The 27,376-nt window shown below is 41.9% G+C and overlaps 1 protein-coding gene across 1 annotated transcript; it reads left to right on the top strand.

Annotated features, from left to right (window-relative positions):
- The first annotated feature begins 1,384 nt into the window (after nucleotides 1-1,384).
- On the top strand, nucleotides 1,385-27,370 carry PI4K2A (phosphatidylinositol 4-kinase type 2 alpha). The gene is made up of 9 exons (XM_077780301.1): nucleotides 1,385-1,393; nucleotides 4,672-4,872; nucleotides 9,447-9,578; nucleotides 9,944-10,097; nucleotides 16,964-17,025; nucleotides 18,498-18,597; nucleotides 19,313-19,446; nucleotides 19,929-19,988; nucleotides 25,574-27,370. Exons 1-9 carry the CDS (start codon nucleotides 1,385-1,387, stop codon nucleotides 25,733-25,735), a joined length of 1,014 nt encoding a protein of 337 aa, XP_077636427.1. The 3' UTR covers nucleotides 25,736-27,370.
- The last annotated feature ends 6 nt before the right edge of the window (nucleotides 27,371-27,376 follow it).

Here is a 27,376-nt window from a genome sequence, read left to right as displayed (position 1 = left end):
TTCTGATGTCCTTACATATGGTTGGGAGTAACACCAATAGCCCAATAAAGAATAAAGATCTCAAACAGAATTATTATTTTTTACCTAACCGTTAAGAGGCAGTCAAGTTTGTATGTCATATTTAGATGTAGTTCCTGAAAAAAAATTTTTTTTTAAATATTTTTATTTATTTCTAGGAGAGAGAGAGAGAGACAGCATGAGCAGGGAAGGGTCAGAGAGAGAGGGAGTCACAGACTGAAACAGGCTTCAGACTCTGAGCTGGCAGTCAGCACAGAGCCCGACGCGGGGCTCGAACCCATGAACCGCGAGATCATGACCTAAGCGAAAGTCGGACGCTTAACCGACTAAGCCACCCAGGCGCCCCCCAAAATTTTTTAATGTTTGTTTATTTTTGAGGGAGAGAAAGAGAGACAGAACAGAGAGAGAGAGAGAGACGGAGATGCAGAATCCGAAGCAGGCTCTAGGCTCTGAGCTGTTGCTCAGAGCCTTACGTGGGGCTTGAACTCACGAACCATGAGATCATGACCTGGACACTCAACAGACTGAGCCACCCAGGCAGCCCTGAGATTTTTAAGCACCATTATGGTCTGTTCTAGGGACCTGTCCCAGACCACAAGGTGTAATGGATGAGGCAGGTTGGGTCAATGGCCATGGACAGGTGGATAAATACAGGCTAACCCTCTTCTATTTCATTCTATTTGGATCCCATCTTCTTTCAGGGTCTCATACACTGGAGTAGCCAATGTTTCTGAGAGTTAACATGTAAATAGGGCCTCTTTGCCTAAACAGCCAAGTCAAGCAGTGCTGTTTCTATCCAACTGCTAATACACAATGCAGCAGTTCTCAGAGGGCAGCTGAAGGACCTATGGGAATCTTTTTAAAGGCCCACAGGCCGAAATTATTTTTAATACAATTTTAAGACTATTTGCCATTTTCATTCTCACTTCCTAATAAGTTTACAGTGGAGATTTCCAGAGGCTACATGATGTGTGATATTGAAACAGACTGAATATTAAGGAAGGTATGAGAATACAGTTGCCATTTATAGGCCAGACACTAGAGAGATTTGCAAAAATGTAAAACAGTGCCTGCCTTCTTACTAAAAATTGTTCTGAAAATAGTTATTATTCATAAAAACATATCACTTATGTTAACATGTAATAGATTTAGTTTTATTATTAAGTGAATTAACAGTCATACATTTTGATTTTAATTTCTAATACAGCAAATGTAGATTTTACATTTGGGGGTCTTTAATAATTTTTAAGAGTTTAAAGGGATCTTGAGACCAGAGTATTTGAGAACCATCAGCTTCATGTTTTTTTACCAAATTAAACAAAAAACTTTTTATTAAAAGTTATGTCTGTCTGTTTCACTGTGCAACATGAGTGATGTGCGTTAAACTATGTTAAATGTTAGCATAGATAATAACCTCCTCTTTAGGGCTGCTGGATAGGCAGGAGAAGCCCTTTGAGTTCCAGGTCTGTCAGTAGTTGGTTGCGGGTGCTGACACTAGCTGGTGAGTGGCCTTTTCCTGTACAGTTCTGTTTTTATCCCCAGCTTCACTGACTGCTGTTACCTAAATGACCTGTACCTCACCCTCTTCATTAAAGGAGTGTTAGTAAGGAGTTGTTAAGGAAAGGCTTTTTTAAAAGATGGGCATCAGGGGTGCCCAGGTGGCTCAGTCGGTTAAGCTTCTGACTTCTGCTCAGGTCATGATCTTCCAGTTCCCGAATTCTAGCCCCATGTTGGGCTCTGTGCTGACAGCTCAGAGCCTGGAGCCTGCTTCAAATTCTGTGTCTCCCTCTCTTTCTGCCCTTCCCCTGCTAGTTCTCGCTCTCAAAAACAAATAAAACATTAAAAAGAATAGATTGGCACCAGCGGTGCCTGTGTGGCTGAGTTGGTTGAGAATCCCCAACTCTTGATTTTGGCTCAGGTCATGATCCCAGGGTCAGGGGATTGACCCCTGTATCAGGCTCTATGCTAAACATGGATCCTCTTTTTTTTTTTTTTTTTTTAATGTTTTATTTTTTTATGAGAGAGAGGGACATAGCATGAACAGGGGAGGGTCAGNTGTTTTATTTATTTATGAGAGAGAGAGACATAGCATGAACAGGGGAGGGTCAGAGAGAGAGGGAGACACAGAATCTGAAACAGGCTCCAGGCTCTGAGCTAGCTGTCAGCACAGAGCCCGATGCAGGGCTCCAACCCATGAACCTTGAGATCATGACCTGAGCCGAAGTCGGACGCTTAACCAACTGAGCCATCCAGGCACCTCATAAAGAGGGATCCTGCTTAAGAGTCTCTCTCTCTCCCTCTCTCTCCCCCTCCTTCCCCACCTCTGCCCCTCTCTTCTCTCTTTCTCTCTCTCTGTCTCTTAAAATAAAATTTAAATCAAACCAAAGCTTACTACTAAATGTAATAAAGGAATTGAAAGTATAGTAGGGAAGAGAGAAAGAAGACAGTGAGAAAAATCAGGCAGTAGTCACTTTCCTCCTCAACCAAATAATGATGGGTGTCTTTCTAATTTGAGTGGTTCTAGAGTTTGTTTTCTGTGAAGTAGGAGAATATCCTTGAGTATTCAGAAACACAGTTGAAAATGTGAAGTTCACATTAGCTTTGGAAATTAGGCCCAAGGGTGTTATGTATCATTTGGCAAGCCTGCAGTGCTCACACAAATGAGGTACTGAGCAAACGTTAACAGAATCGAATTGAACTGAGGCCACACTTTGTCCTGAAAGGCACTTGTCTTCCTTTCTGCCTGATGTCCGTCTGCTCCTCCATCCTTCCCACCCACCATTCTTCTGTTTATCCAGTCCACACATCATCATTTAATGAAACCTGTGTGATACTGAGATAATGATGATTACTAATGCTTTTAGAGTTGTTGAAATACTTTCTGATTCTCCTTATGTTGGAAGGAAATAGAGAAGTTTGAGAGGTTAGTCTATAATGATGCTTTGGGTGCAATTTTGGCCTTGAGTTCTGCTTTCCTTTTTTTTTTTTTAACTTACATTTTTCCTTTATTTTTTTATTTTTGAGAGAGAGGGAGTGTGTGTGTGCGTGCGGGGGAGGGGCAGAAAGAGGGGAATGGCAGATCTGAAGTGGGCTCTGCACTGACAGCAGCAAGCCTGATGCAGGGCTCAAACTCATGAACCTTAAGATCATGACTTGAAGTCAGACGCCCAACTGAATGAGCCACCCAGGTGTCCCAGAGTTCTGCTTTCTTTAATGGAAGTATTTAAGCCTCAGTCTTGGTAGTTGAAAAATACTAATAGAAGGAATGTCTCAGTCTTTTTCCACTGGAGACTGGCTTGCTGAACTCCACATTGTACCTCAGTTGAACTGACTGTTGCATTGTAGGGCATGCCTCAACTCGTCCTGTGGTTTTACTGCCCAATTCCAGAGAGTGACAATGGACTCATGCTGTGAGGTTCCAAGCCCAGGGTTCCAGGGATTCAGAGACAGGAAGATTGCACACTTAGGCCTTTTGCTAGCCATTTTGGATAAGAATGCAATTCTGAAGACTTAGGATATGAATATATGTACTTGACTTTTCCCAGGGAATATGTAAAGGTTTTTTGGGGGGTTTAAATTGATTTCCTTTGGAGGGAGGAGAGTTCTGTGTTTTTCTTGCCCTGTTAAATTCTTGCAAGGCTTCTCGAAAGAACTAGCCTCCAGATGGACCAATTATTGTTGGAGACATGCACCTAGCCAGTTCCTAATAGGAGTACATACTTAATGCAGGCAGATGGGTGTATGTTTTCTGTTGTGACCTGCCTGTCAGGAAGTGACACCCACAGGAAAATGTCTTATGACCCAGACTAGCTTGAGTTGGCAGTGGGGTGAGGGGAGAGGGGGAGTCATATGATATGAAGATGAATCACTGGGACAGCATATTTGCTTTTCTTCTTCTTCATATTTACCAGTTTGAGGACTGGAGGGAATAAGATAAATGTGAAATAACCTTGGAGGGCTGCCTGGCCTGGGGAAGAAAGCCTCATGGGGGAGGCCCAGAGTGTCTAGAATGCAGCAGCATCCAATATTTGCAAGGACCTCTGAGGACCAAGTTACCACTTGGAAGAGAAGGTGGATTTTAATCTTTGGGGGCTCTCATGTCCTGATCTATTGCCTGTCAGAGTAACTTTAAAGAACCCCATTCTAACCAGGTAGCAGATTCTTTTTTCTGCTGTGATTTTTCCCTTCCATTGCTTTCTTAGTTTGTCCTTCCGAGACTTTTTAAGGTTTTGTTAATACCCTGGGAGTGGAATGGTAAGGCTGCTAGAGGAAATTCGCTGTTGATGAAGGAGTTCTCTTCATCTCATTTCGTAATACTTTACTACTTTCCTCTCAGCTAGGTTATCACCTTATTGATGCAGAGCAGCAGTTTGTACGAATGTACCTTGGAAGTTGGGGTTTGATGGTGTTGAAGTCTCTTTTACCACATATACTAGACTTGGCATCTCCTTGGCCACAGCCCTTTCTGGCAGGGGTCTCTTAGCAGCACACATGAGCTGTCTCTTCCCCTTACAAGCTGGGGAGAAGCCAGTGTCTGTCTATAGGGAATATCTTCCTGTGCCTTCTCATTTCTTTCTAGAGTCTTGCTAACCTGGTCTGTGAGCTACTTTAATCAGTTGCCTTTAACATCCTATTTTTCTTTTCTCTGCGTAGAAGATCATTGCTGTTTTCAAACCTAAGAATGAAGAGCCATATGGGCACCTTAATCCTAAGTGGACCAAGTGGCTACAGAAGCTCTGCTGTCCCTGCTGCTTCGGCCGTGACTGCCTTGTCCTCAACCAGGGCTATCTGTCAGAGGCAGGGGCCAGTCTGGTGGACCAAAAGCTGGAACTCAACATTGTACCCCGTACAAAGGTCAGTGACCTGTCTCCAGGGAGCCTTACTGCCTATCCAGAGATTTCCTGGGCCTAAGTCCTGCTACATGTTAATGGGGCCGTTAGGTCCAGGGAGGGCTGTTTATGTCCTTAGTCTAGGGTTGTCAGCCTTTTGTGGGGCGGCAGGGGGGGGGGGCGGGCAGGAAGAGGTAATAGATTTAGGCTCACGAATTGATCATCTGATGGAAGCTATCCTGAGAAGGATACACATAAAATTTTTGCATACAATGTCAGGAAATTCACTGACCTTTTTATGCATACTTACAGGTTCCCTGGGTCTTTCAATCCCAGGTAACTGTAAGCTGGTTAGAAACCTAGCTACTTTAAAGCTCATTCTTTTAGATTTCTGAGCTATCCCATGATAGAGATGGTCTGGAATGGACTAGGTGATGTCAGTTAATCACTTATACAAGATCTAGCAAGAAGGAATCTCGGATGGGCTGAGAGTTAAAGTCTGGCTTGAACTTGTGCAGGGAACTGACCTGGAATTCTCATCCATCTTTATGTTCTGGAATTCTGGTACTTAGCTGAACATAATAAAATCAGGGTCCCAGATCCAGGCAAATCCACACTTAGAATGGATTTGCACATACCCTACATGTGTTATAGACTTAGCCGAGGTTCTAATGAAGGTCCTGTACCATTATTCCCCACCCCCCTCCAGTATGCTGAAATACAGAATTGTTTGCATACATTTTCAGGGCGTTTACTGATGCCAGGCTAAGAGTCTCTCTACTACAGGGTTTTATCTGAAACTTTCCAAGGGTTATGAGGGGAAGGAATCTGCTGGTCAGCATATGAACGTTTAAGGACACATCATCACCCATTTAGTATGTGGCTCCCTCAGGTTTAGTAACAAGGTGGAGCGCTGATCTGATGCACTAAGGCTGTCGCCTTCTTAGCGCAGCGAGCAGTGCGTCAGTCTCATAATCTGATGCACTAAGGCTGCAGGAGCATCTTTGTAACTCTGATCCTTAATCCTCTGAAAATCTGATAAAAGCTATACATCTTGTTCCCAGAAAAAAAAAATGTGTTTGCAATTGTTGTTTGCATAAAATTTCAGAGGATTGATTCATGGACCAGTTGGAGTCTACTCATTGACCTTGTAAGGACCATGCCTCTAGTGTAAAACCCCCTGCTTGAGGTTTTCTTTGCAAGTTTAGATAGGTTCTGATTCAGTGCCTGGCCTTGCACAGCTCTGTGGGCAGAGACTGATCAGCAGGTAGGAGCTTCCCTTCAAGCCTGTTTTCTTCTGTTTCCCCAGGGTGTTTCAGAAGAAATTGTGATTGTTGTAGTTGTTTTATTGTGTTTGCTCCTTTGCCACCGAACTCCAAACAATAAGCTGACTGGTTTGTAAGTTTGTAGACGTCAGGGACCATTTCTTAAAATTTTCTTATTCTCAGCACCTAGCAATGTGCTGTTTTTATGAGAAGTATTCCATTAGTGCCAGTTGAATCAGTAAGGGCGTGTCGAACCATGAGGGACAATCCTAGGAATCCCCCCAACCCAGGTCTGTGGGGAGAGTGTCTGCTTGTAGCTCCCACTGACATCTGATTCAGTACCTGGCCTTGCACAGCTCATTCCTTCCCTTTAGCTTTAGTCCTCTCTGTACACAGAGTTATATAGCATACTTTGAACATCTTGTATGATAATTAATGCTTTAAAGATCTCCTGCCTAACCTGAATTCCTCCTACTAGGCCCCTCCTAGACTCTAGAAATTCTTTTAACTATTCCTTGCTCATCACTGTCATTCCCTTTCTTTACTAGGTGAATGGTAGTCAGCATCTAGCCGTGGGCCCGCTCTGCCTGTGCTTTGGGAATGCAGTGCCCAAGAATCAGAGGCGGAGGCCACATTCTGGCTCTGCAGCTTGTTATTGGGTGACCTTGGCAAGTCACTGAAAACACCCCCATACTCTCTGCCTGCTCAGTTTCCTTACTATAAAAATAGGAATATAAATAGTTCCTACTTTATGGGGTAACTATTAAGATTATAGAGGATAATCCATGTAAAACACATAGCCTAGTGCCTTTGCACAATGTAAACACTCCATACATCCTAGTCTGTAGTATTATGTCAGTGCTGATCATAATAGAATGTCACCCCCCAAAATCCCGTTCTTCCCCATCTCTGGTCTTCCTCTGTCCCTAGTAGAGAATTTTGATGTGGCTTGAGGATCTTTTGCATCAGAAAGTCAGCACCAACAAAAATACTTGTCTTCCATGAGATTGAGATGAGATAGAACTTTGCAAGTTTAACAAAGAGCTGCTAAAGAATAATGAAAGTCTCTCCCTTCCTAGCCTACCCACCCTTGTGACAAGATTCTATCCAGTTGATTAGAGCATCTGTCACTATGGAAACGGGGCTCATGTTGTGATGGAGCTTCCAATTGTAAGGCTCTAGTTTTCATTTGGTAGCTGTCTCTGCTCTGTGTTCCTGTGTGGTTTCGGGTTATGATGATTTTGTTAATCATAGGGAAAATGTGGATTGTTACAGAGAGTGATAGAAAATAAATCTGATTGGGGGGGCGGGGGAAGGATGGTTTATCGTGTGAGAAACCAAGGGTTTTCACTGTGGAAACTGGCAAGGTAGTCCTAGGAAAGGCTTTTCCCCCCTTGATTCCAATGCATGTGTTTTCTCGCCAGAGAGTGCCAACTAACAGGAACTTGCACATCCATTTTAGATGCTCCATTAACACTGGATGGATAGATGGATAGATAAGGAGGGAAGGAATGATTTTGTCCCTAAGATTTATAGGCACAATAATTATTTGTAAGGAGTTTTGCAAGGCTTAGGAAAATAAATAGTTTTCTTTTAAATTTAATTTTATTTAATTTAGGTATTTATATGCTGAAAGTCATTTGTTGCTATCTCCAAGAGAAGCTTGTAACTCATTCATGCACTCATTTAATAAATATTTAGGGGTGCCTGGGTGGCTCAGTCAGTTAAGCGTCTGACTTCAGCTCAGGTCATGATCTCAGGGTTTGTGGGTTCGAGTCCTGCGTCGGGCTCTGTGCTGATGGCTGGCTCAGAGCCTGGAGCCTGCTTTGGATTCTGTGTTTTCCTCTCTCTCTGACCCACCCCTGTTCACGCTGTCTCTCTCTCATAAGTAAAACATTAAAAATTTTTTAAAGTATTTAATGAGTATGTACCAGGCACTGTGTTAGGTACTGAGAGTGCTAATGTGAATAACATAATCTCTTCTTCCCCAAATCTCTTTAATCTTAAGAGTGGGTTAGATAAATGAATGGATAATCACAAGACAGTGTGATAAAGGGTGATAATGGACATACATTTGAATTATAGTGATACTACTATAGTTTGACAATCAAGTAATATCTTTTTTTTGTTTGTTTCATGTTTATTTTTGAGGAGGGTGGGAGGGAGGGTCAGAGGGTCAGGGAGACACAGAATCTGAAGCGGGCTCTGCACTATCAGCTCAGAGCCTGATGCGGGGCTGGAACTCACGAACTGTGAGATCATGAACCGAGCTGAAGTTGGATGCTTACTGACTGAGCCATCCAGGCATCCCCACAATCAAGTGTAACATTGATGGCCCATTAAATTTTTTATTTTGAATAGGCAATGCATGCATCTAGTGTAGAGATCAGAAGGCACAGTAGGGTCAACAGAAAAGAGTAGTTCAGCCTCTTTCCCACCTCTGTCTTCCAGCCCCTGTGTTTCCTTCCTTGGAGACAGCTGTTAGTACTAGTTTCTTGTATTATATTCCAGATACAGTCTGCATAAATATGTGTATATATAACAATCACTAAAAATTAAAACCAATTTTCTTTTCTCTTTCTTTCTTTCTTTCTTTCTTTCTTTCTTTCTTTCTTTCTTTCTTTCTTTCTTTCTTTCTTTCTAATCAATCTATCTATCTATCTATCTATCTATCTATCTATCTATCTATCTAAAGTAGGCTCTATGCCCAGTGTGGAGCCCAACACAGGGCCTGAACTCATGACCCTGAGATTAAGACCTGAGCTGAGATGAAGAGTCAGACGCTTAACCTGCTAAGCCATCCAAGCGCCCCTAATGTTTATTTTTTAAATGTGAATAATTGCACAGAGCACAAAATTCAAAAGGAAATAAAAGGGTATGGAGTAAATTACAACTTGGTTTTACGTGGAGAGAAATTAGGTGTTGGGCTCTCTTCTCCTAACCCAGGTAGTGGCTGTATTATTAGTCAGGAGAATTCATGCTATAAAAACCTTGGATCTCATTGGTTTAATGGATCCTGCTCACAAGAGATCTAACATCCTTCCATGATGTGGTTTTGCCATCTCAGAGCCCTTCATTTCCAGCTGCACAGATAGGTGAGTATGAACTAAGGATCATGGGAGGTTTTAGGGGCCAGCCCTGCAGGTGATGTACATACAGCACTTTGTCAACATTCCATTGGTATGAACTAGTCCTTAGAAAGTCTGAGAAGTGCATTCTTTCTGCAGGCCCTGGGAGAGGAGCGGTACTGGAGAGTGTCCAGCTATCACCTGCCATAATGGTATAGTTCTTATACTCGATTGTAACCTAGATGTCTCTTCTCTTTCCACTGTAGGTAGTATATCTGGCCAGCGATACCTTCAACTATAGTGCCATTGACCGAGTGAAGTCCAGGGGCAAGCGGCTTGCACTAGAGAAAGTGCCAAAAGTTGGGCAGCGGTTTAATCGCATTGGACTACCGCCAAAGGTATAAACTGCACCTGTGTGGCTTAGTAAAGGGGATGGTTTATGGTGGAATAACCATCCAGGTGGTGAAACAAGGCACCTAGAGACTTGCATGTAGACCCGTGAATAGCCTGCCCTGAGGCTTCTGTCTTCCTCATTTTTGAGGGCCCAGGGTTTGGGGAATAATTCTCCAGAGAACAGAGCTCTTAACTTCTCACTTTACTCCTCTGGCCCATTTAGATAGGCTTCTTGAATTTGGATTGGGCAAGCACTCTCATGACCTTTTTCTGATATAAACACAGTGCCTTATGGGCCACCTGGCTTACTCCTGGGCTCCTGGGACTTGAGCTACAGGGAAATCCCTTTATTCTTCCTCTTTGGCTCCAGGTTGGTTCATTCCAGCTCTTTGTTGAAGGCTACAAAGACGCAGACTTCTGGCTCCGGCGTTTTGAAGCAGAACCTCTCCCTGAGAACACGAATCGGCAACTACTGCTGCAGTTTGAGCGGTTGGTGGTGCTGGACTACATCATCCGCAACACTGGTGAGCAGCTGCAGGCCGTCTCGCTGTGCTAGCTGGCTGGGAGGCGCCGGGAGGCACCTGGAGGCCTGCCGAGCTGATACCAGAGGGCCGTCTCAGGATGAGGTTTGTCTGAGTCAGAAGGGCCTCGAAAATTCTTTGCCAAGACAAGCTTTGTCCAGGTACATCTGTGCAGTTATCAGAGGTAGTGAGTCCTGGAGCTGGTAGTACATTTTATCTTAGCCTCTTTCCCAGTTCCAGACTGAAGACACATTGGCTCTTCCAAGGCAACATCGAGAGTACTTTTGTCCTTGATCCCTAGTCACTCAGAGTAGCAAGACCTATCACAGGACAGTTTTGTCTTTAAGTACCTCATAGGAGTAGGCTCATACAGTATTTGTCATTTTGTGGCTGGCTTATTTCACTTAGCATATGCCCCTAAGGTCCATTCATCTTGCAGCATATGTCAGAATTTCTTTTCTTTTTAAGGCTGAATAATATTGCATTGTATGTATGTACCATATACCGTACTTTGCTTATCTGTCCATTGATGGACACTTGGGCTGCCTCCACGTTTTGGCTATTGTGAATGATGCTGCTATGAACATGGGTTCAAAAATATCTTTGAGACACTACTTTCAGTTATTTTATATATATACCCAGAAGTGGAATTACTGGATCGTATGGCAGTCTTTAATTTTTCTTCTTCTTTTTTTTTTTTTTGAGAGAGCACACATGTGCAAGAGGGGAAGAGGTAGAGGAAGAGAGAGAATGTTAAGAAGGCTTCATGCCCAGCTCAGAGCCTGACACAGGGTTCGATCTCATGACTGAGATCATGACCTGAGCTAAAATCAAGAGTCAGATGCTCAACCAATTGAGTCACCTAAGTACCCCTGTTTAATTTTTTTTTTTTAATTGAAGTATAGGGACCTATGTTTAGTCTTGAGAAACTGCCATACTGTTTTCCATAGCAGTGCACTATTTTACATTCCCCCAAGTGGTGCACAAGGATTCCAATTTCTCTACCTCTTCATCACCTTGTTATTTTCTGGGGTTTGTTTCCTTTTGTCTTTTGTTTTTATTTTTATCTAAAAAAATGTTTTTTAATGTTCATTTTGAGAGACAGAGCATGAGCAGGGGAAGGGCAGAGAGAGAGGGAGACACAGAATCCGAAGCAGGCTTCAGGCTCTGAGCTGTCAGCACAGAGCCTGATGTGGGGCTCCAACCCACGAACAGTGAGATCATGACCTGAGCCGAAGTCAGCCTCTTAACTGACTGAGCCACGTAAGCACCACTCCTTTTGTTTTTAGATCACAATCATCCTAATAGGTATAAGGTTACATATAATTGTAGTTTTGATTTCCATTTCCTGATGATTAGTGATGTTGTGAACATCTTTTTATGTACTTTTTGGCCATTTGCATATTTTTGGAGAAATATCTATTCAAGTCCTTTACCCATCTTAGGTTGTTTTGTTGTTGAGTTGTAGGAATTCTTTATATATTCTGGATATTAATTCCTTATCAAATACATGACTTGCAGATATTTCCTCAAGTTTATTTATTTTGAGAGAGAGAGGGAGAGAGCACAGGTGGGGAAGGGACAGAGAGAGAGGGAGAGATAGAGAATCCCAAGCAGGCTCTCTGCTCTCAGTGCAGAGTCCAACTCAGGGCTCAGTTTCACGAGCCATAAGATCATGACCTGAGCGGAGATCAAGAGTCAGACACTTAACCAACTGAGCCAGCTTAATGAAATGAATTATAAAGTTTTTATGAAGTCCAGTTTGTCTGTTTTTCAAATTTTTAACTGTGCCTTTGGTGTCATATGTAAGAAATTATTGCCAAATCTACTGCCATGAAGCTTTTGTCCTATGTTTTTGTCTTAAGAATTTTATAGTTTTTGGTCTTAGATTTAGGTCATGGCTCAATTTTGAGTTAATTTTTTGAAAATGGTGTGAGGTAAGGATCTAACTTTATTTTCTGTATGTGAGTATTCAGTTTTCCCAGCACCATTTGTTGAAAAGACTGTCTTTTCCCCGCTGAAGGGTCCTGTCACCCTTGTTGAAAACCATTTGAGGGGCGCCTGGGTGGCTCAGTCGGTTAAGCGTCCGACTTTGGCTCAGGTCATGATCTCACAGTCCATGGTTTCGAGCCCCGCATTGGGCTCTGTGTGGACAGCTCAGAGCCCGGAGCCTGTTTCAGATTCTGTGTCTCCCTCTCTCTTTGCCCCTACCCAGCTTGTGCTCTGTCTCTCTCTGTCTCAAAAATAAACAAACAAAAAATTAAAATAAAAAAACCCATTTGATCATATATGCAAAGGTTTATGTCTAGACTCTATTGTATTACATTTATCTACATGTTTGTCTTTATGCTAGTACCACACTATTTTTTGGTTACTATAGCTTTGTAGTAAGTTTTGTAGTAAATACAGTTTACAATAAGTTTGAAAGTTTTAGAGGAAGTATGAGATTTTGGCTTTGTTTGTTCTTCTCTTTCTGGATTGTTTTGTCTATTTGGGATCCCTTGAGATTCCATATGAATTTTAGGATGAATTTTTCTATTTCTGCAAAAAACCATCATTGGGATTCTGGTAGTAACTGCATTAGATTTCTAGACTGCTTTGCATAGTATTGACATCTTAACAATATTGAGTCTTCCAGTCTATGAACATGGGGTGTCTTTCCATTTATTTATGTCTTCTTTAATTTCTTTCAGCAGTGTTTTGTAGTTCTGTTTTCCGTGGGTTTTTTTGAGAGAGGGGCAGAGGGAGGGAGACAGGATCCCAAGCAGGCCCCGTGCTGCCAGTGCAGAGCCTGATGCAGGGCTTGTACCCATGAACCATGAGATCATGACCTGAGCTGAAAGTCAAGAGTGAGCTAGCTACCCAGGTGCCCCTTGTAGTTTTTATTATACAAGTCTTTCACCTCCTTGGTTAAATTAATTCTTAAGTATTTTATTCTTTTTGGTGCTAAGTGGAGTTGTTTTCTTAATTTGCTTTTTTGGGTTGTTCATTGTTAGTAAATAGAAATGCAAATGATTTTTGTGTGTTGACTTTGTATTCCGATACTTTGCTGAGTTTATTTATTCTGACACTTTTGTGTGTGGCATCTTTAGACTTTTCTACATATAAAATCATATCATCTGCGGAGTGTCTGGGTGGCTAAGTCGGTTAAGTGTCCAACGTCAGCTCAGGTCATGATCTCACGGTTTGTGGGTTCCAGCCCCGCATTGGTCTCTGTGCTGACAGCTAGCTCAGATTCTGTGTCTCCCTTTCTCTCTGACCCTCCCCTGCTCACACTGTCTTTCTCAAGCTCAGAAATAAATAAAACATTAGAAAAAAATCATATCATCTGCAAACAGGGATAATTTTACCTCTTTCTTTCAAATGTGGATGGCTTTTATTTCTTTTTCTTGCATAATTGCTGTGGTCTTCCAGTACTGTATTGAACAGAAATGTTGAAAGTGGGCATCCTTGCCTTGTTCTAGATCTTAGAGAAAAAGCTTTTAGTCTTTCACCGTTGAGTATGATGTTTGCTGTGGGCTTTTCATTTATGACTTACATTATATTGAGGTAGTTTCCTTCTATTCCAGTTTAAGTGTTTTTATCATGAAAAGATGTTGAATTTTTTGTCAAATGCTTTTTCTGGATCAATTGAGATGATCATGTGTGGTTTTTTTCCCTTCATTCTATTAATGTGGTATATCACACTGAACAGTTTTCATATATTGAGCCATATTTACTTTCCAGCAATAAAACTCAGCCATGGTTTAGTCGTTTTAATATACTGCTGATTTCAATTTGCTAGAATTCTGTTGAGGATTTTTACATCAGTATTTGTAAGGGATATTGGTCTGTAGTTTTCTTGTAGTATCTATGTTGGGTGTTGGTATCAAGGTAAGGCTGGTCTCCATAGAATGAGGTTAGAATGTTCCCTCCTCTTCAAATTTTTGAGAAGTTTGAGGAGAATTGGTGTTATTTCTTCTTTAAGCATTTGGTAGAATTCACCAGTGAGGCCATAAGGTCCAGGGCTTTTGTTTGTCAGGAGACTTTGGCTACAGATTCAGTCACCTTACTGGTTATAGGTCTATTCAGATATTCTATTTCTGCATGGTATAGTCTTGGTAGATTTTGTGTTTCTAGGAATTTGTCCATTTCATGTAAGTTTTCCAGTTTGTTGACATACAATTTCCTATAGTACTCTCTCTCTCTTTTTAATTTAGAAAGAGCACAATGGGGAAGGGGAGAGGGAGAGGGAGAGAATCTTAAGCAGGCTTCACGCCCAATGCAGACTCCTATGTGGGACTCAACCTCACAACCTTGAGATCATGACCTGAGCTGAAATCAAGAGTCCGATATTTAACTGACTAACCAGAGGCCCCTATTATTGTACTTACTTAAAACCCTTTTTATTTTGGTAGAATTGGTAGTAACGTCCCTACTTTTGTTTCTGATTTTAGCAATTTCAGTCTTCTATTTTTTCTTAATCTAAATAGCTAAAAGTTTATCAATTTTATTCATCCAGTGAAACAGATGTTATATTTTAGTTTTAGAACATTTAATATATTTATGTATAATGTACATATAGATGAAAACTTACCATCTTATTTGCTTTTTATGTTTGTGCCTATCTTTTTTTCCCTCCCCTTCTTCCTATGATCTTGTTTTCCTCTTCTTTCTTGCTTTCTTTTATTTTGTACTTATTTCATTTCTCCCTTCTTTAGCTCAGAAGCTATATATTCTTTTTCTGTTTTTTTTTTTTTTGTGATTACTCTAAAGATTACAATGTGAATCCTTGATTTCTCAAAACCTAATATTACATATCTCTAGACTTTTGTACTATTAATGTCATATGTTTTAATCATGTATGCATACATATGTATATGTGTCTGTATATATGTGCATATATAAAACCACATTTCTATAAACTATTAAGATGGTATTACCACTATTATTACTGTTATTAATATAATTATGGAGACTTTTGAGCATATACAACTAAGCAGAATAATGAACTTGCATGCACTGGTCATTCTGGCCTTAACCGTCCATCCATGACTAATCCTATCCCATTCACACTTTCATTTAGTTGTCTTCTTTCATTATTTTAAGGAATTTTCAGATATAATTTTATTCATAATTATTTCAGTACATATCTGTAAAAGACAGTTCTTTGAAAAAAATACTATCACCCCCAACAAAACTAGTAATATTTATCTAGACGTACTAATATATTTACCAATTTTATTGCTCTATAACTCTTTCTGTATCCCCAAGGTTCTATTTGGGATAATTTTCTTTTGACTTAGAAAATATATTAGCACTAGTCTGCTGGTGATGAATTTTGGTTTTGTTTGACTGAAGATGTCTTTATTACTCCTTCATTTTTTGAAGGCTGTTTTTGCTGGGTATAAAATTTGGGATTGGCAGCTATTTTCTTTCAGTAGTTAAGAAAAATACCCGTTCCATTGTTGTCTCATGATTTCTGTGAAGTCACTTGTCCTTGTATTATTGCTGTTTCTTTGAAGGTAATCTCTTTCTCTAGCTCCTTGTGAGATTCTCCCTATAGCTGGTTTTCAGAATTTTTACTACAATAAGCTTGGTATAGTTTTCTTTATATTTATCCTATTAGGGATTCACAGTTTTCCTTGATCTACAGTTTGATACCTTTTGTCACTTTTGGAAGATTCTCAGGTATTCACTCTTTGAATAATTACTTCTGCCCATTTTTTCCTCCACTCCTTCTGAGAATCCAGTCACATGTTAGAAACACATTTTTCCTGGGTTCTTTATTTTGCTCTTATGACTTGGCAAAATGTAATGTTGAGTTCATCTATTGAGTTCTCAATTTGGCAACCATAGTTTTCAGTTCTTGAATTTCTATTTGATTCTTTTTATGGATTCTTGTTTTCTACTAATACTCTTAATCTTGCCTTTTATCTTCTTAAACAGTAAGAATTTTATCTTAAATCTTTAAGAGTCTGTATCTTCATTTTTTGGAGCCATTGTAAGTTTGTTTTAATTTTCTGTTTTCTTTTAGTTGTGTCAACATGTCTTTCTACCTGGTTATTTTTCATTGTCAGATATTATGTATCAAAAATTGTAAAAATATTTGGAGGCCTAAGATGCAGAAATAAATCCTGTGTAGAAGATGATGCTTGTTTTTGGCAAGCAGCTAGGGGTACCAGCAATCCAGATTCACTTTTAATTTCAAGTATTAAAGGGAAACTGCTTAGTTCCAAGGTGTAGTTCTTTAGGTTTCAATCTAAAGCATGGGTGACGTACAAGATTCTCCTCCCCTTATCAGTCACTAGACTACGGTTTTTCTCCCTAGCTCCACAAGACTATTAGAACAAACACTGTTCTACCTCTCAACTCTTAGTCACCTCCTCTTCCCAAATCAGCAGGTACTCTAGGAGAAAAGAAGCCACAAATGCTAGACTCTTCTGTCTGAATTTCCTTTCTCTCCCAGATCTTGACACTTTTAACTCTCAATGGACTTTTTAAAACCTCCAGTATCTTAAAGAGATCTAAAGATATTTTATTGGGATGCCTGGGTATCTTAGTTGGTTGAGCATCTGACTCTTGATATAGGCTCAGGTCATGGTCCCAAGGTCGTGGGATTGAGCCCTGGGTCCACTCTAAGCATGGAGACTACTCAAAATTCTTTCTTTTTTTTTCTCTCTCTCTCCCTCTGCCCCCTCCCCTGCTCATGCACTCTGTAAAAAATAGAAATTAAAAAAATAAAAATATTTTATTAATGTTTTGTAGTTGTTCTCTGTAGAATGATTGGTCCTGGGTCCAAAATATGTAGTCCAGCATGACTGAAAGTGAAAACCACCCCAGTTTTTTCTAACATCACGTTTCTAACATCACGTTTCTGTCCCCATCAGATCGAGGCAATGACAACTGGCTGATTAAATATGACTGTCCAATGGATAGTTCTAGCTCTCGGGTAAGAGTTTGATCTATGTCTTGAAGAAGTGGATGAGGTAGTCTTATATGCATAATGTAGAAGCATATAATAATCAGAAATTAGGTTATATAAATTGATAAGAATCAGGATAGCACATGTGTTTAAAATTGATAGATTAATATTTGATAGAGTTTTTCTCAGTCTGTTTTTTAAGGAATATCCTATCGAATAATATTAATAGAGGTAAAATGAAGAAAATTCCAAATAAGCTTCTAATATATTACATACTTTATGCTTTTCTTGGAGATTCACATTGCACAGTAGCATAGTAAAGGTCTGAGAAGTAATTTTGTTTGCCCCATGATTTCTAAACTTTTTTAGAATACTTTTCTTACTTACAATAGACCATAATTCCACAGTTTAGAAAAAGCTTTTCAGTTTAGAAAAAGCTGCTTCCTGCAACTTCCCTTATTCTCTCATTGCTTTCATACTCCACCATACTTTTCTAGTCTGCTCAGTCTGCACATTTAAAAAAATTAGTGGAATAAGAGAGTGAGGTTGACTTTAATTCCTTAGAGTATTTTTTTTGTCCAGCTTCAAAAATAATTGATATATAACATTGTACAGGTTTAAGATGTACAGCATTGTGATTTAATGCATGTATATTTTGCAAAATGTTTACCACATTAAGGTTAGTTAACACATCCTCATAGTGTTTTTACTTCCTTTCTAATAATGGTTCTCATATTTTGTACATATCAGAATTACCTGAAAACCTTATTAAAAATACAGATTCTTTAAGGCTTTCTCCCACTAGGTCTGGAGTTAAAACTTAGGATTCCACACTTCTAATAATATACTGTAGGGGATTCTGATGCAGGTATCCTGGACCCGCATTCCCTGTTTCTGTGATGCCACCTGTGAACCTGAGGCATGGCACCAAGTAGACAGTCATGGGAGTGTCTAACATGCCATCATAGGTAGCCTGCCCCACTCTTTGTATTCAGCTCTTGTCCTTGTCCTTTTTACCTATCCCTGAAATAGCAGGAAACTCTCTTGTGCAAGAGTAACCAACTGTTATCTTCCACGGTCCTGTTATCTCATGGGAAAATGTCATCACCAGTAAAGTAGCACCTGGTCAGGGTCTACAGAAAAGGATCTTGGCTGGCTGATATTTGATTTTCTTTTTCCTTTTCATCCTCTCAGGACTTTCACTGCCTTTCCCTACGAGGAAGGCTTAGAGTTGCCTTTTGTTATTGTCAGTTTCCTTCTTATGGAGGGCTGTGGCAACTCCTGAGGAAGTATACCTTTACTTAGATAAGGGGCTCTGAGAACCTTGAATAACCCAGTAAGAGGTGCCATAAATGTACTAAGTTCAGGTAACTATGGAAACGAGTTCAGAGGTTGAATAAGGATTGGTGCACGAGGGGGTTGGGATGGGTGCTTTGCTACTACTTTAAAGGGCATGAGACAGGTGGGACCCTAAGTATTGGTCTTTCCTTGTTCTTCAGGACACAGACTGGGTGGTGGTGAAGGAGCCTGTTATCAAGGTGGCTGCTATAGACAACGGGCTGGCTTTCCCTCTGAAACACCCTGACTCCTGGAGGGCATGTAAGTCTCAAGACCATTGTGGTCTGGCTTTTTCTTACTTGGTCTCTGTTTTCTCATCTATGCAGTGAAGACAGTACCTCTACCACAGGATTATTCTAAGAATTTGTAGAATAATGCAGCTCATGCATTTAGCCCGGTAGCTGGCATGTAGGGCAAGTACTGTAAAATGCAAGTACTCTTGTCATTTTTACCTTACGTCATTCCTATTCAAAGCACAGAGTTGAATTTTATCATCAATGCTTTGCATTTTTTCATTATTTCTGAGGACTGTCTTATTATAATTTATCCTATTATAATATTATTATTCTGTTTCTAAATATAAGCTATCGCCAGTGTTTTCTGTCTTCCTTGATGACATCCTGGAAGCCAGCCCCTGCCCTGGTAATAACTGAGAAACTCTGAGAAAGAAAGGGAGATACAAGTAGAGGGTCACTAGCTCCTTTTCAGTACTGTGTGTCTTTTCAGAAGGAGCATCTCAGTGTCTCACTGGTGGATAACTAGAAGGTCATGTGATGTCTGGGAAAGAGCACAAGCTCTTGGCTTTGGCAATTCTGGGTTTGAATCCTAATTCCTCCACTTTGTAGCCTTTAGAGGTAACAGCCCCTTTAACATTCCTGTTGTGAGTGAAGTAAGAGGGCTATTCTGCCTTCGCCAGTGCTCTGATAGGTGGAGGCCAGAGACGGGCAGCTTTGTTTTTTGCTTTTCCTCTTTTCAGATCCCTTTTACTGGGCCTGGTTGCCCCAGGCAAAAGTCCCGTTCTCTCAGGAGATCAAAGATCTGATTCTTCCGAAGATATCAGACCCTAACTTCGTCAAGGACTTGGAGGAGGACCTATATGAACTCTTCAAGGTTAGCCCTGGGAACCTCAGCCTTATAACTAACTATATGGAAGAAGGAATCTCTAATGGCTTTTCTTTCTCATGGGTCCAAGAGAGAATGGCTAACACTCTACTGACCTGTGTTGACCAGTGAAGAGCAAGCAAAATTCCCACATGTGGGCATCAAGGCCTAGTTTGAGTTGGTTTGCAAAAAATTGGCAGTCGTGATGAATCACCGTGGCTTGTCATGGGGCTGCAGCGTATCTGTAGAGCTCTCCTTCTCCAGTGGAGCACTAGAGCCCGGCGTTCTTTACAGTTCATAATGAGACTTGGGACAAGATAGTCACTTGTTCTCTTCCTCACCCGTGAAACAGAGTTCTTAGGTTGGTAGTTACCTTCACTAAGCCTCATAAGCCTCATGTAAGTTTTCTTTATTAGAAAGTTTCTAATCGGGGGAAGAAAGTGGGTTCTTCTGAGGGATTCACGAAGGTTCTGTCTCCTGCCTTTTTGCAGAAAGATCCTGGTTTCGACAGGGGCCAGTTCCATAAGCAGATTGCCGTCATGCGGGGACAGGTAAGTGCGGGACTTCCTCCTGTTGTCATCCCTGGAATCTCTCTGGGAGGGTTATATGCTCGTGTTGAGGAAATGCATAAAGCTTCTGTTTTACACCCTTTTAATCTAAGCCATACATATTTGTGATTCTGTCTTAGCATGTGGGAGAGGAAAGGTAGCATTTTCAAATCTCCCACTTCTTCCATTATGTCCAGTGCTCTGTGCCCGTTGCTGGCTAGTTCATTGGTAAATTTACCCAGTGGCCCCTGTCCTCAAGTTGCTCAAGGCAGGCCATAGGCCTTGGTGGTTAAGAGCCAGCCTCTGGAGTCTGACTTCTTTACTACTTACAAGCTCTGTGGCCCTGGGCAAGAACCTCAGCTTCCTTGTTTACAAAATGTGACAATAATAATTCCTTGCAGAGTTGACCAAAGGATTACGTAAGATAATGCCATATCAAGTGTTCAGTAAAAATGATTACCTAGCACATGGTTAGCACTCATATATTGGCTGTGGTTCTAATTTTTGTTATCATTGTAAGTTGTATTATTTCTACTTTCTCTACTTTACCTTCAAAGAAAGTTAAGGAAACCCCTAGAGCATTGTTGATCTTCGAAAGTAAAGACTGTGCCTGAAAAATTGTTTTAGAACTCTGTAGGGCACTGACATTCTGCTTATCACTTTAATGTTTTCTTTCTTTTTTTTTTTCTTTAATGTTTATTTATTTTGGTACAGAGAGGGAGTGTGTGTAAGTGGGGCAGAGAGACAGAGGGAGAGAGAGAATCCCAGCGTGGAATCTGACATGGGGCTCGAACCCACGAGCCATGACCTGAGGGAATATCAAGAGTCAGATGCTCGACTGACTGAGCTGCCCAGGCGTCCCCACTTAAAAGTGTTCTTAAAGAGATCTGGGATGGCCTAGTGGGATGACCCAGTGGACATAGTGCCTGTGTTTGAATCCTAGCTCTGTTATTTATTGGCTGTGAGGTCTTGGAGAAGTTGCTTATCTCTCCTTCTTTTAGTTTGTCCCCATGTAACATGGGGTTGATAATAGCTCTTATCTCATAGGGCTATTATGAGATCAATGGTTTGGAGCAGTACCTGGTGTATTGAAGTAATCCATATGTATTAACGGTTTTGATTATGATTTTGCACGCAGAAGAGGCAGGTTCTCACATCTTTAAAGGTCAAAAAGGTCTTTCCAGTCATAATTATGCATTTGCCTCTTGATATCGTTTAGGTAAAGGCTTCTGGTGAGAGCAGCTCTTGGTCTTACTGAGTTCATGTTTCCTCGGAAATGGGATGTACAGAGGTTTTAAGAGCTGCAGTTATTACAGCTGCTTGAATACCAGTGATGTGGTCTTCCTACATTTCCCAAATAATGTTAGGGCCCAGTTAAGCAGGCAGAATTTCTGGAAACCTTAAAAGCCACATGATATACTGTGGTATTATGGAACTCGACATAAAGGAATGAACTTCTCAAGCTTCTGTAGGCTGTGCCTCTGTCCCTATTATATTCTCTTCTCTAATCCCTTTCCAGCTCAGTCCCTTGCCAAAACCATAGCAACCCTCCTCTCATCATATCCAGTCAGGGCCATTGTCTAGAGTGGTAAAACGAGGGTGGGAGAGTACAATTTTCTTCTCTCTGTCTTGTGTCATTAATGTCCTTTGAGGGCCTTTTGGCCTCTTCTGACTTAGAGTGCCTCCCTCTCAACGCCATAAGTTTCCATGAGCATACCGCTCCTTTCAGCAGGTAGGTGGCCAATGTATCGGTCACATCCTTACTTGCTTACCAGTCACACACCAAGGCAAAACGAGTCTCTGCCTTACAGAAATCTGACTTCCCACAGGGAAAGGAGGTCATGGCCCTCTACTTACCTGAGGCCTAATCACAGAGTGCCTGTATGAGAGCCCTAAGCCGAAGGGGAGGAGCAAAGAACTCCCAGAGATGGAGCTGGGTACCAGTTGTTACTCAAAATAAAGACTTTGCACCAGATGTTAGATAGAGTGCAGGGTCTGAGCGAAAGCCCCTTTAAATAGCACTTTCAAATGTGTTATCAATTTCTTGTCAACTTTTTAATTTGAAGAATTTCAAACCTTAGTAAAGTAGGATCTTCTCCTAGATTCACCAGTTATTATATTTAGTTAGCCACGTTTGCTTTATCTCTGTATCTGTTTGCTAGTATCTCTAGAGGTTATCTGAGTAATCACTTTACAAATGTATATCACTATACAAATGTATGTAACTTCTCTCTTTAATACAACTGTATAATTTGTCTCTCCCTAGATAGATAAATTGATATATTTTATTTTTTATTTTTATTTTTATTTTTTTTATTTTTTNGCACAGAGCCCGACGCGGGGCTCGAACCCACAAACCGCGAGATCATGACCCAAGCGAAAGTCGGACGCCCAACCGACTAAGCCACCCAGGCGCCCCTATATATTTTATTTTTGACCAAATCTTTTGAAAGTGAGTTGTAGATAATTGACATTTTAGCCCAAATAACTTCAGCGTGCACGAAAGACAGCTTGTAACCTGAAGATCCAGAGGGGAGGCACAGGAAGAACCAGCCAGGGCAGGTTTAAAATCCTCTGTCTCTTGGGGTGCCTGGGTGGCTTGGTGAGTTAAGCATCTTGCTCTTGATTTCGGCTCAGGTCATGATCTCATGATTCATAGGATCAAGCCCCTTGTTGGGCTCTGTGCTGACAGCATGGAGTCTGCTTGGGATTCTGTCTCCCTTTTTCTCTGCCCCTCGCCTCCCCAAATAAAATAAACTTAATTCACTCCAATTCCATTTGAACCTCCTTTTTATTCTCTACCCTGAGTTTGTGCTCAAGGCTCTTTGAAGCAGTGGAGGATGCTGATGGATATTAAAACAATGAAGTAAAAAATAATTATGGATAGGATCCACTTCTGACCTCTCACCTCTGTTTCAGGGGTCTCTCTGCCTCTTTATGGGCAGGGTTTACAGGCCAGGGATATTTGTGGCTTGAAGGCTTGTGTGTCTGTGTGATTTGAGGGTGTAACCTTGCTTACCTCCCCTCTGTGTGTGGCCTGGCTGTGAAAACCTTCAATATCTGGCAGTTTAAAGAAGGCTATCATAGGGGTATCTTGCTGGCCCAGTTGGTAGAACATGTGACTCTTGATCTTGGGGTTGTGAGTTCAGGCCCCATATTGGGTGTGAGGATTATTTAAACATAAAATCTTTTTTTAAGTTATTTTCAATTTTTATAAAAATTTTTTAAAATGTTTTATTTATTTATTTTTGACAGAGAGAGAGAAAGAGCGTGAACAGGGCAGGGGTAGAGAGTGATGAAACACAGAATCTGAAGCAGGTTCCAGGCTCTGAGCTGTCAGCATAGAGCCCGACACAGGGCTTGAACTTGTGAACCACGAGATCATGACCTGAGCCAAAGTTGGCCACCCAGCTGACTGAGCCACCCAGGCACCACTTTATTTTTTAAATTTTTTAGAGAGACAGTGTGTGAGCAGGGGAGAGGAGCAGAGGGGTAGAGAGAGACTTAAGCAGGCTTCATGCCCAGCATGGCGCCTGATGTGGGGCTTCATCCCACTACCCTGGGATGGTGACCTGAGCTGAAATCAAGGGTTGGGCAGTCAACCAACTGAGCCACCCAGGTGCCGCATACTTAAAATAAAATCTTAAGGGGCTCCTAGGTGGCTCAGTCAGTTGAGCATCTGACTTGTGTGTGTGGGGTGGGGGGGAGGTGTCTTTATTTCAGCTCAGGTCATGATCTCACAGTTTGTGAGTTCAACCCCCACATTGGGCTCTGTGCTGGCATGGGAGCCTGCTTGGGATTCTTTCACCCTCTGTCTCTGCTCTACCCTCTCCTGCCCCCTCTTTCTTCTCAGAATAAATAAACTTAAAATAAAATCTTAAAAATAAATTTAAAAAATCATTAAAAAATTTTTTAGATTTATTTATCTTGAGAGAGCGTGTATGACCAGGGAAGGGGCAGAGAGAAAGAGAATCCCAAGCAGGCTTTGCACTGTCAGTGCAGAGCCCGATACAGGACTTAAACTCATGATCACGACCTGAGCAGAAATCAAGAGTCAGTCACTTAACCAACTAAGCTACCCAGGCACCCCATAAACAAAATCTTAAAGAAAAGAAATTGTTTTAGAAAGAAAGCAAGCAAGCTATTATCAGACTACTTCCACTTTTGTACTCTCCTATCAGAGAAGATAAATGGTGGTGACTCTAATTCTGACAAGCGTGTTCCAATGGACACATTTCTGAAATATCTGTAAATACAGACGAAAGTTGGTAAAGACCTATCCTGAATGGGATCCCGAAATCAAAAAAGAACAGTACTTGAAAAGCTAATGAAATCCAAATTAAGTCTGGCATTTGGTTAATAGTAATGTTCCACTGTTAATTCCTTAGTTTCGATAAATGTACCATAGTTATATAAAATTTAAAATAGGAGAAACTAGTAAGTGGTGTACGGGAATTCTGTACTATCTTTGTAACTTTTCTGTAAGTCTAAAATTATTCCAAAGTAAAAATTTTACTCAAAAAACCTCACAAAAACGATGATACAGAGGCAGCATTAAGGGTCCTTGCGTAGCTCTGTCAGTTAAGTGTCTGACTCTTGATCTGGGCTCAGGTCATGATCTCATGGTTTGTGAGATCAGGCCTCGTGTTGGGCTCTGCGCTGACAGTGTGGAGCCTGCTAGGGACTCTCCTCTCTCCCTCTGCCCCTCCCCTGGGTGCTCTCTCTCAAAATAAATAAATAACCTTGGAAAAAGAAAAAAAAGATAGCAGTAGAGGGAGAAGTTAACTGAAATGTTGGCTTTTTTCAAAATATATGGTCTTTGTAGGAAAATCAGAAGATAAACAACCATGAACAAATAAAAATCACCTATAATTCCTTGACCCAAAGATAATCACTGCCAAGTTCCAGAATTTTTTACTCTGCAGATAGGAAGATAGAATTTTAGAAAACGAAGGTAGAGTCTTTACATTATAATACTAGCTCCTATCTATGTCCTTTTCTATCTAATGATATTGTGATTAGCTTGCCATGCCAATAAAATCTTTTAATTGCTGTTTTTATCCCTTAATTATTAACTGCTCCCATACTCTGAAGCATTGATACCATTTTCACTGCTAAAAACAATACCGCATTGTATTAGTTGAAACTAAGTGTTTTGTGCATATCCATGATTGTTTCTATAGTTCCTAAAAGTGGAATTGCTGAGTCAGAGGGCCTGTTCACTTTTAAGCCTTTATCATCCACTTGCCTTTCTGAAAAACTGGCCTAGGGTTCAGCCCTACAGCCTGGCTCTGAACTCTCTCCACTTCTGAGGCAGCTTCTTCTGTATCCTTACTAATGGGAAAAGGGAAAAGTGGGAGCTTTTTGTTTTAATTTGTATTTTTTAAATAACTGGAAAGCCTTCCATTTTCTGCATTTTGCCCACTTTTATTCCTACTTCTGGAATTACCCTCTTTGTATAATTTTTCATTTATGTGTTGTTTATTTGTGTATCGATTTATGGGAGCACTCTACCAGCAGGTCCCCCATCAGAGGCAGACCAGGATGCCTCGGTCTTCTCCTCACTGATCTTATTTTTCCTACTGCAGATCCTAAATCTGACCCAGGCCCTGAAAGACAACAAGAGTCCCCTGCACCTTGTCCAGATGCCACCTGTGATTGTCGAGACGGCCCGTTCCCACCAGCGGTCTTCTAGCGAGTCCTACACACAGAGCTTTCAGAGTCGGAAGCCCTTCTTTTCGTGGTGGTAGCCCGAGAGGCATACAGAGACCTCCTGTTCGAGACTTGGGCCGGGAGGAAGCCTGGGGTGGGTTGCAGAAAAGCCCGAGAAGCCGGTGGAGAGCAGTGCCCTCGAGGGCCCTGCTTCTCTGCTCGTCACCCCCCTCAGGGCTTTCCCAAGCACAGGGAGAAGCACAATCAGAGGGGCAGTGTGTGCTGGTGAGCCCTTCTGAGTGCTAGGGAGGGCTAGAGCCTCCGTGCAGGTAGTCCAGGTGCCCCGGAAGGAGCATCTCCCTTCCAGCATCCCCTGGGGCAGGCTGGGAAATTCCCTTCCCTCCCTGACACCCTGCTCTGTGGCAATTCCTCATTATATTCTGCATCAGAAAACAGACAAATACACATTTAAATATTAGTTGCAAAACCCAGGCAGAATCCCTGGTCCTCTCAGGTCAGAAACCTCTGATCCAGACCTAAATTTGCATGGACCCAGACACTCAGGTGCCTCACAGTTCCTTACTCCCATGGACCAAGGCAGCTGGGTGATTCAGAGGGCAGCTGGGTGACTCACCAGTTGGGACACACAGAAGCCACACATTTCCTTTGGGTTTTTTGCCAGGTTTTCTTCCCCTTCTCCCACCAGTGCAAAGGCTGACTGAAAGCCTCCCAACCCGGTTCTCATGGCGGGGATACTTTTGCTCCAGAACTCTTCATAGTTCTGCATACGATCGTAGAGGTTGGCTTTGCTGTCTGCCCTCCCAGGGACACGGCTCTCTAGTCCAGGCTTGCAATTTGCCCGGCATTCAGGCAAAGGCAAGAGGGCGGAAGTGGCCCCCCTACATGCACAAGTCATCCATTTGGCCTGAGTACATACGGGTCTGTAACTGGTCTGGGGGCAGACATCCCAGCCTTGCTTCCCGAGTCCTGGTGACAGACTCCTTCAGTCCCCTAGTCTGTTTCTGTTGTTTTAGATATTTTTTTTCTCAACACTTTTCCCTTAGGAGTTCAGTTCTGGGTTCTGGAGTGGGTCTCAGTGAGGATTCTGGGGTGTATCTCAGCTCATAAGACGACAGGATATTAGGTCCCTGGACTTCTTTTTATGCTACCACTGCTGCTGCTTGGTGGAGGTAATGGGACTCATATCCTCTTCCTAGTTGGCAGCTTCCCTTTGCTCCCTGACTTCTTGTTCTAGGCCAGTTTTTCCATGGCTTCTTGAGAAAGGCAGGGCCCAAAGGAGAAGGGCCTTCGAACTGTCCCCTTGTGCCTGCCCAGCTCAATGTGCATCTTCCTGCTTCCATGTCTCTTCCCCTCAGCCATCCCCCTTGCCAGGTGTCTGAGCCCTTTCTACACCAAAGCAAAGAATGGCCTCAGGAGAGAGTAGAGAGGGTGCCGCCTTGGCTAAGGGGCAGCTCTGTGCTACTGGACATTTCAAGATTCTGGCACCCTGCGATTGGTCAATCAGCCTTGGAAAGAAACTATCTCGAAGGTTTGAAAAACAACCAAAGAAAGGGAGCGAGGACTGTGGCTGTGTGCCCTCGGCTTGCCCAGCTCCCCCTGTCCAGGAGGCAGAGCGGAGGTGTGCGGCCCTCGCGTCAGCTGGGCCAAGCTGGTCCCATGCATCCCAGCCCACAGGAGCCAGCTTGTACTGGGGTCCCTCCCCCCCCCCGCTCCCCCCT

This window comes from Crocuta crocuta, unplaced genomic scaffold, assembly GCF_008692635.1.
Source record: "Crocuta crocuta isolate KB4526 unplaced genomic scaffold, BGI_CrCroc_1.0 scaffold170, whole genome shotgun sequence".
In the NCBI taxonomy this organism is placed as follows: domain Eukaryota; kingdom Metazoa; phylum Chordata; class Mammalia; order Carnivora; family Hyaenidae; genus Crocuta; species Crocuta crocuta.
Note: the sequence above shows the minus strand (reverse complement) of the source record. Positions and strands in the feature narration are given on the sequence as shown.